Genomic DNA, 10,126 nt, shown 5'->3' with positions numbered 1-10,126 from the left:
GTGAAGGCCTCATCGACACGACAGGCATCAGCACTGATCCTCAAAAACTCGTCTCCATACCGACGTGATGACTCCGAATTCCAAGGAGATGGAACTGGATAATATTCTGAATGTTCTGATCCAATCTGACTTCTGACCTGTAATGCTGAATCATACACTGTTCGTTCGTTGGCCAGAGGAGAACTGGCCCCCGACTGAGCCTGGGTTCTCCCAAGGTTTTTTTCTCCATTCTGTCACCTGATGGAGTTTTGGTTCCTTGCCACTGTTGCCTTGGCTTTTGGCTTGGCTTTTGGCTTGGGGACATTTAAATATTCAACAATATTATTGATCTGCCTTACTTAAGGTGGATGATGACGCAATTTTCTTCTACACTCTCAGAAAATAAAGTACATAATTGTACCTTTAGGGGTACAATTGCTTGTCACTGGGGCTGTACCCTCAAGGGTACAGTTTTTGTACTCTTGGCATAGGGTACATATTTGTACCCTTGTGCCAAAACTTTTATTTCCTTTATTTCAAGGTTATTTCAAGGCTACTCAAATATAGTGATAAGTTAAAATCTACCTTAAATAATTGAGGTATCATTAAAACCTTTAAACAACAATTTTTACAAAAAAAAAATTGGCTGAGCAGAGTCTGTCACTTGATATTGTACACAGCAAAAACTCCAGTGTTAAATATGGCTCCAGACTCAAGAGTGTTTAAGTTAATGAGCTCATTAAGTGATTCATTGAGTGATGATTGACCATTATTGAAGACACCTGAAGGATAAAATCTAATTTTGTATGACACCATTATGGTGATCAGTATTTGCTTTAGTTCGGCTCTTGACTCTTAAACTGTTAACATTAGATTTTGTTTGGCTGTTGTATCTGAGTTAAAACAGCCAGATGAACAAAGAGAAAAGTTGATCAGGTGGTGTTGGTTATGTTTTGACATAATCATAATTTGGCCTGAATCACTGAACTAATTTAGAGTCTAATCTCTATCTTAAATGTATATTGTTGATTACAGTGTTTCTGTGATTCTCAGCATAAGATCCAGAATCTTCTAAATAATCTAAAGGATTTCTAAAAAGTTGTTCTGATTAAACAAAATCTTTCTTTTAGGCACACACAGACATCAATAATCCGTGTATGATTCTCAACAATGGTGACAAACTGAATATTCAATTAGGGAAAGGAAATTACTAAGGCAATTCAGATCATAATTTATTCATACCGCAATGCATGATGGGAGCCATGAATGAGTTTTTGATTGGTGGCACCCAGAATGCACTGCAACATGCTTTATTATTGTCACCATTGTTCACAGGCTGATTCTTGATGTCAGTGTGTCTAAGTCTTTTGATCAGAACAAATTTTAAGAAATATTTGGGATTATATTGAATATGCTGAAAATCATTTACTGTAGAATCACAGGCTGCTGTAATCAACAAAGTAGACATAACTGTCTAAATGAGACTCGTGATTCAGATCAAATTATGATTATATCAAAACAAAACCAACACCACCTGATCAATTTTTCTCTTTGAACATCTGGCTGTTATAACTCAGCTACAACAGCCAAACTAAATCTAAAGTTAATGATTTAAGGGTCAAGAGCCCAACTAAAGCACATACTGATCTCCATAACGGTGACTTTTAGAAAATTAGATTTTCTCCTTTCAGTGATTCTGCTTGTTATCATCAGGTGTCTTCAATAATGGTCAATCATCAGTCAATCAATCACTTAATTATCTCATTAACTTTATCACTCTTGAGTCTGGAGCCATATAAACTCCCAGGAGAGTTCATTTAACACTGGATTTTTTGCTTTGTACCTTAACCTTTAAAAGAAAGGGTACAATCATGTATCTTTTAATGCTTGGGAACATGTACCTTTTTGACCCTCAAAAAGGTACATACAGGTCCTTCTAAAAAAAATGAGCATATTGTGATAAAGTTCATTATTTTCCATAATGTAATGATAAAAATCAAACTTTCATATATTTTAGATTCATTGCACACCAACTAAAATATTTCAGGTCTTTTATTGTTTTAATACTGATGATTTTGGCATACAGCTCATGAAAACCCAAAATTCCTGTCTCAAAAAATTAGCATATCATGAAAAGGGTCTCTAAACGAGCTATTAACCTAATCATCTGAATCAACTAATTAACTCTAAACACCTGCAAAAGATTCCTGAGGCTTTTAAAAACTTTCATTACTCAAAACCGCAATCATGGGTAAGACTGCCGACATGACTGCTGTCCAGAAGGCCATCATTGACACCCTCAAGCAAGAGGGTAAGACGGAAAGAAATTTCTGAACAAATAGGCTGCTCCCAGAGTGCTGTATCAAGGCACCTCAGTGGGAAGTCTGTGGGAAGGAAAAAGTGTGGCAAAAACACTGCACAACGAGAAGAGGTGACCGGACCCTGAGGAAGATTGTGGAGAAGGACCGATTCCAGACCTTGGGGGACCTGCGTAAGCAGTGGACTGAGTCTGGAGTAGAAACATCCAGAGCCACTGTGCACAGGCGTGTGCAGGAAATGGGCTACAGGTGCCGCATTCCCCAGGTCAAGCCACTTTTGAACCAGAAACAGCGGCAGAAGCGCCTGACCTGGGCTACAGAGAAGCAGCACTGGACTGTTGCTCAGTTTTGCATGTCATTCGGAAATCAAGGTGCCAGAGTCTGGAGGAAGACTGGGGAGAAGGAAATGCCAAAATGCCTGAAGTCCAGTGTCAAGTACCCACAGTCAGTGATGGTCTGGGGTGCCATGTCAGCTGCTGGTGTTGGTGCACTGTGTTTTATCAAGGGCAGGGTCAATGCAGCTAGCTATCAGGAGATTTTGGAGCACTTCATGCTTCCATCTGCTGAAAAGCTTTATGGAGATGAAGATTTCATTTTTCAGCACGACCTGGCACCTGCTCACAGTGCCAAAACCGCTGGTAAATGGTTTACTGACCATGGTATTACTGTGCTCAATTGGCCTGCCAACTCTCCTGACCTGAACCCCATAGAGAATCTGTGGGATATTGTGAAGAGAAAGTTGAGAGACGCAAGACCCAACACTCTGGATGAGCTTAAGGCCGCTATCGAAGCATCCTGGGCCTCCATAACACCTCAGCAGTGCCACAGGCTGATTGCCTCCATGCCACGCCGCATTGAAGCAGTCATTTCTGCAAAAGGTTTCCCGACCAAGTATTGACTATTGAGTGCATAACTGAACATAATTATTTGAAGGTTGACTTTTTTTTTTGTTGTATTAAAAACACTTATTTTATTGGTCGGATGAAATATGCTAATTTTTTGAGACAGGAATTTTGGGTTTTCATGAGCTGTATGCCAAAATCATCAGCATTAAAACAATAAAAGACCTGAAATATTTCAGTTGGTGTGCAATGAATCTAAAATATATGAAAGTTAAATTTTTATCATTACATTATGGAAAATAATGAACTTTATCACAATATGCTAATTTTTTGAGAAGGACCTGTATATGTACCTTGAGGTCCAATAATAAGCCCTATGGGGTACATTAGTGTAGATTGCACCTTGGGGGACAAAAATGTACTCCTACTGTTCCCCTATTTCTGACAGTGTAATAGCATTATGAAGTCAAGGGTCAAGAGCCCAACTAAAGCAAACACTGATCATCATAATGGTAACTTAAAATGGTGACTTTCCTTCTGTTATTCTGCTTGTTAACAGCAGGTGTTCGTCACTAATGCTCAATCATGACTTAATTATCTACTTAACTTTATCACTGCTTCAGTGTTGTTTTAACACTGTAGAGTGGGACCATATATGATCTGAACAGTGTTGGTTTAACATTGGGGATTTTGTTGTTTAGCATTGTGTGGAAAGATGTATTTGAATTTGAGGAAGGAAAACCATGGACTTGGGTTTATATTTCCTCATTAGAATGATTGACAGATAACTTCACTATATCATTTCAACACACACAAACTTTTTCTTCAGTCAGTCGTGTTGGGTGAGGATCACTGTGTATCAGATTATATCAGGTAAGATCTTCTTTTTGCTCATAATGATCCTCATCAGTCTCTTTATGTCAAAAACATGTATTGATATGTGTGTTACAGTTGTGTAGTTAAATTTGATTTGTGTGTAGTTATAGTTGAGTAATTTGGGCTTTGACCAGGTCAGGACTCTTACTAACACTGTTAAAGATTAAACTTTATTAATAACTAAACAGCACTTTTAGATGTACAACAATTTTCAGGTCTGATGTTTTTGGGAAACAGCTTGTGATTCTAAGATGATTCATATAATTTCTAGGGAAACACAAGAGTATCATTTCATCCATTATTGCATATGCTTTGAAAATTAAGTCTCAATTTTAACTCTTAAACAAAATCATAAATGCTGTGGAATGTTCTCTTTCATCATCTCGTGTTCGAGATCCACCTATGGGAAGGGCATCCGTACCTGCCCTTTGCAGAAGCATCCAATTGCACCAAGTCTGGCTAGACAGACAGAAGCGCGCAGCCAATGCCAGGTGAGGCCACACCCCCTTACCTACGGGCATATAACAGCTGGGCGCGCTGCTTTTCCTCAGTTGACATTCGCTTCTCGCGATCTCTGCATCTCACAGCTCGGTTGATTTTTACACTGCTCACCTCGTGTCTTCAGGAGGACATATCGGCCAGATCAGCCTCCGCCGGACGTGACAGTTGTTTATTTTTCAACTGCTGCTGCTTTGCATTCGGAGCCGCCCACGCTCTCGCTATTTTCACCGTCTCTCCTCACGGCTGCCCGCCACGGATTTCTCAGATTTCTTCGCTGGTATGTCACTGTTTAAGCCTGCAGCCTCTCCAGGGGATAGCCTATCACAGGCCTGCCCGGCCGCGTGTGGTGCCCTTATCGCAGCTAAGGATCTTCATCAGCTTTGCGTGGTCTGTTTGGGTCCTAAGCACCCTCGGGAAGCCCTGGAGAACCCGGAGAATTGCAGCTTCTGCCTCATGCTGCCTAGGAAGCTGCTTAAATGCCGTTTTAAGGTGGCAGTGACACCGGGCTCAGCCCTTCTGACTCGGACGGGGGACACGGTGATGACGACGCGCTACCGGGGGCCCCCCGGGGTGCAACGTCTCTCATCTGGGCTGACCAGCCCAATCCCGCCTTCCCCGAGGAGGACATCTTCGAAACCGCCCGGTTCTGGCGAAGAGGAGGATGCGGCCATTCTTGGGGTTTCAGAGGACGAGGAGGCCATCCCGCCCTCTGGTGTTCCCCAGGCTACCGCCCACGCGGCTCTGCCTCAAGCCATCCGCCTGGAAGTGTGTGAGGAAGCGGCCGCTCGTCTCAACATTGAATGGCCGGCACCACAGAGCGCCACCGACCAGGAGAGGGATATTTATGATGGGAAAGTGCTGGGACCCCATCCCGGCCCGAGGAAACAACTCCTCCCCATCCTCCCGGCATGCGCGAAGCACATGAGGAATTATTGGAGCGACCCGCTCGACTTCAGACAAGGTCTCACGGGACTCGAGGTTAAGGACATGGCAGCGCACGGTATGGGCGAACTTCCCGCCGTTGAGCCTTCCATCGCCAGGCACCTTAACCCCGCTCAGGGCGGGCTGCTCGCTCCCCCTAAGCCGGTCTTGCCCAACAAGATGGACCGTTTTGCTGCCTCCGTTCACCAGGCAGCTTATAAGTCCTCGGCCGTGGCTGTCAGGGCCCTTAATGTTTCTTCGCTGCAGGTCTCCCGGCACCGACTCGAAACGCAAGCGGCCTGCCTGATGTTCAGCCGATGGGGGCATCGAGTCCATGTTCACGGGCCGCGAGCCCTTCGGACTCCCCTCCTCTTCTAGGACCCCTGTCCAAAAGACAGCTTGTGTGTTCGAGAAATGTGTGTTTTCCCCCCACGTTCAGGGGGCCCTTTGTGAGGGAAAGTTTAAGCTCAGTGACACCACACTGCTGTTCCCCTCTCAATAAAGGCTTTGGCCCCAGTGTTTGCCCAACACAAAACACAAAAAAATACGAATCGAATGAATTCGTTTCGGAGAGAAAACCTCTCTCCGCAGAGAGAACTCATCTCACTGCAGAGAGAGAAAATCCCTCCGAACCCCTGCATGTCGCCTCTAGTGTGCACACTAGATGGCACCATTGCATCACAAAAAAACCTGTTGGTCTCACACAGCTCCGCTCTGGCCCGAGCGGGAGCACTCGCGAGTCACGAAGCGGCTTGACGAACCGTTTCAGCTCCCAAGTGGGTGATGCGTAGAGTAATGCAGGGTTACAGATTGCAATTCGCAGTAAAACCCCTGCATTTCAACGGCATTCTCTTTTCTCACACGGAAGAGAATGCCTCTCACATTCTGAAAGAGGAAATTTCATCTCTCCTAAACAAGGGAGCGATTCAGGTGGTACCACCCAATCTGATGAACCAGGGCTTTTATTCCCGTTATTTTCTGGTCCCGAAAAAAGGCGGCTCTCTCCGCCCTATCTTGGACCTTCGAGTGTTTAACAAACATTTGAGGAAATACAATTTCAGAATGCTGACACAAGGCGCACTCGCCCGTGCCATAAAACAGAACGACTGGTTCACATCAGTCGATCTGAAAGATGCTTTCTTTCACATAAGCATCTATCCTCCGCACAGGAAGTTTCTTCGTTTCGCCTACCAGGGCATATGTTACGAATTCACAGTTCTTCCGTTTGGACTCAGTTTGAGTCCCCGGTCTTTCTCTCTGTGCGCGGAGGCGGGCTTAGCACCTCTGAGAATATCAGGTCTGAGAATCCTGACTTACATAGACGATTGGCTCATCATAGCCGAATCAAAGTAGAAGGTGTTGCAGGACACCGGCCGTGTGAATGTGAGCAAGAGCAATTTCACGCCCAGTCAGAATGTCATTTTCCTGGGCTTGGAGTTGAACTCGGTCTCCATGCGAGCGCGTCTCTCTCAAGAGCGCGTTCGCTCTCTGATGAACTGTCTGTCGCAGTTCAGAGAAGGGGCGAAAGTGCAATATCGCATATGTCTCAGGCTGCAGGGCTTCATCCACCCAAGTTGTGCCGTTGGGACTCCTGAGGATGAGGGCGTTCATGAAATGAGTTTTGTCACTACATTTCAGCCCGATTCGCGACCTTTGCTGCTCGGTAACAGTGACACGCGCCTGCTCGGCAGCCTTGCGCCACTGGGAGAGCGAAGACTTTTACGCACGGGGAACCCCTCTGGGGGCGGTTACGATGTGGAAAGTTGTGACGACAGATGCGTCCTTAACAGGCTGGGGTGCCACCCAGGAGGGCAGAACGGTGAACGGTCTGTGGCCAAACAGACTACGTTCAGCACATAAACTATTTAGAGCTTTTAACCATTTGGAAAGCTCTGAATCATTTTCTGCCTCGCCTGCAGGGACATCACGTTCTAGTACGGTGCGACAATACCACGGCTGTGGCTTATATCAACCGTCAGGGCGGCATGCGCTCGTCGAAACTCCACGCTCTAGCTTACAAGCTTTTGGTGTGGAGCAGACGGGTTTTCCTGTCGTTACACGCGACTCACGTTCCGGGCATTCTGAACAGAGGCGCGGATCTGCTATCAAGGGGAAACCCAATCTACGGAGATTGGCGTCTTCACCCGCAGATAGTGGAAATGCTATGGATGAGATTCGGACGGGCGATCGTAGATCTATTCGCCTCGCGCGAAAACTACCATTGTCCTATGTTCTTCTCTCTAAGGGACATGGACACGCCCCTTGGGGTAGACGCACTGGACCACCCATGGCCCAGAGTGCTCCTGTATGCTTTTCCTCCCCTGTGCCTGATAATTCCCACATTGGCCAGGGTGAGAGAGCAGGGCCTGTCTCTCATTCTGATAGCACCCAGGTGGCCCAAGGCACCATGGCTGGCGGAGATAATTCCTCTGTTATACGCCGAGCCGTGGCGCCTTCCCGTTCGCATGGATCTATTGTCCCAAGCCAACGGGGAGATTTACCACCCCCACCCGGACAGGGTGGCTCTCTGGGCCTGGCCCGTGAGAGGACGAACATGAACGCACTTGGGCTTTCGCCACGTGTGGTCGCCACTATTCAGAATGCCAGGGCCGTCTCTACACGGTCCTTATATGGCTGTAAGTGGCAAGTGTTCGAAGGGTGGTGCGATGGGCGCGGTCTCACATCTTATCAGTGCTCAGTTCCTGATATTTTGTGTTTCCTTCAAGACCTCATGGAAAAAGGGAGGTCCTTTTCCACCATTAAGGTCTACTTGGCTTCGATTTCAGCCTGTCATGTGGGTTTTGAGGGCTTTACTGTCGGGCTGCACCCTCTAATCCGCAGATTTATGAAGGGTGCACGCCGCTCTTTGCCAGTCATCAGGAGAACTGTTCCGGAGTGGGACCTCTCCATGGTGCTGGAAGCGCTGTCTCAACATCCTTTTGAGCCTCTGGGGAGTATTTCCCTTAAGCTGCTGTCCCTCAAGACAGCTTTGCTCTTGGCCTTGGCATCTGCTAAACGTGTCAGTGAGCTATATGCACTCTCGGTTCACCCCTCGTGCACTAAGTTCTCCCTCAGTGGAGATAAGGTTTCCCTTAAGCCTAACCCGGCCTTCATGCCGAAGTGCTTCCCTGCGTTCACTTCGGAGGTGTTGGAGCTGTCCGCTTTTCACCCTCCACCTTTTACCTCTCTAGAGGATCAGAGGCTGAATGCTCTGTGTCCAGTCCGGGCTTTACAGGCATATATGACCAGGACCAACGCTTTCCGGAAGAGCGACCAGCTCTTTGTTTCATGGGCCCCCCCGCACAGAGGGAGTCCCATATCGAAGCAACGCCTCTCACATTGGGTTGTGGACGCTGTAACTATGGCTTATGAAGCAAAGGGAGTGCAGCCCCCAAGGGGTATCAGAGCTCATTCCACAAGGGGCTTAGCCGCCTCTTGGGCTTTGTTTAGGGGAGTGTCACTGCAGGACATCTGCTCCGCTGCCAGTTGGGCTTCTCCTCATACCTTTGTGCGCTACTACCGGCTGGATGTCACCAGAACTTCGGTAGCACATTCGATTTTAGGGGTGGGGTCTTCTTAGCTCTTCCCTGTAACCCTGTTGAAAACAAAAAACAAAAAAACAATAAGAGTGAATGTGCTGGCTGGCCATGTTCATTCTTGTCACCAAACATTTACTTCCCTTTATGGGTATAGTTTATGTGCCTTGGTGGGTTGGGGTTACTATCATGTATGTGTCTCATGCATGTTTCATGTCCTGCTTGTCCACAGCAGTTAGGTGTGGCGTCACCTTTGCAGGTTCATGATTAATGGACGTGTCAGGCGCCGCCTCCCCGAGGTGACCGTCTTTCTCTGGCTTTCAGAACCTCACTGTGAGTGTATTGGGCAATCGAGGAGCTGTCCATGTCTCTCCCATAGGTGGATGTCGAACACGAGATGATGAAAGAGAACAATAGGTTACTATCGTAACCCCGGTTCTCTGAAACATCAAGCTGTTATATGCCCGTAGGTAAGGGGGTGTGGCCTCACCTGGCATTGGCTGCGCGCTTCTGTCTGTCTAGCCAGACTTGGTGCAATTGGATGCTTCTGCAGAGGTCAGGTACGGATGCCCTTCCGATAGGTGGATCTTTCCACTCGATGTTTCAGAGAACCGGGGTTACGATAGTAACCTATTGTTTTACATCTGTGTTTGAAACAAACAGAAAACAAAGCTTTTTTTTTTACATAAATGCAATGGCTAATTAGTTTATTCTCTAACTCTAAAGGAAACTCATCCTCTGAACTGGTTTGTGAATAAACAAATAAACTGGACTGTCAAAACGGACAATGTCTTCCTTTCATAAAGGTGAGTATTCTTCTTGTGTTTAAAGGTTGGCTCTCATTGCCCCAAAATCCTCATGAACTGTGAACGTATGATGAATGTAGTTTTTTCAGACTCAATCCAATACAATTTCAGTTGTTTTATTGACTTTTTCTTCATGTTTCAGGTTTTATAAAAACTCATCCTTTCATCTCTGTTATTCTGTGTAAGTATAAACCATGTTTTTTGCTTTTATGTCTGTATTCTGATGTAATGACCAGTGAATCAGATCTTGTTTATCCTTCACGTCACTTCACACATTAAATTAAATCCCGTTTTTATCACAGAGAACGGTTATTTCTAAAAACTGCGGCCAAAGTGGAGATTTCTGA

General features: G+C 46.0%; 1 protein-coding gene across 1 annotated transcript; it reads left to right on the top strand.

Annotated features, from left to right (window-relative positions):
* Nucleotides 1–6,997: 6,997 nt before the first annotated feature.
* Nucleotides 6,998–9,032, top strand: LOC130070700 (uncharacterized). Its single transcript, XM_056235188.1, has one exon. The coding sequence runs from the start codon at nt 7,191–7,193 to the stop codon at nt 9,015–9,017; it is 1,827 nt and encodes a 608-aa protein (XP_056091163.1). The 5' UTR covers nt 6,998–7,190; the 3' UTR covers nt 9,018–9,032.
* The last annotated feature ends 1,094 nt before the right edge of the window (nt 9,033–10,126 follow it).

This window comes from Rhinichthys klamathensis, unplaced genomic scaffold (genome assembly GCF_029890125.1).
Source record: "Rhinichthys klamathensis goyatoka isolate OS25496 unplaced genomic scaffold, OSU_Roscu_1.1 h1tg000414l_1, whole genome shotgun sequence".
Classification (NCBI taxonomy): Eukaryota; Metazoa; Chordata; class Actinopteri; order Cypriniformes; family Leuciscidae; genus Rhinichthys; species Rhinichthys klamathensis.
This window is presented reverse-complemented; position numbering and strand designations above follow the sequence as displayed.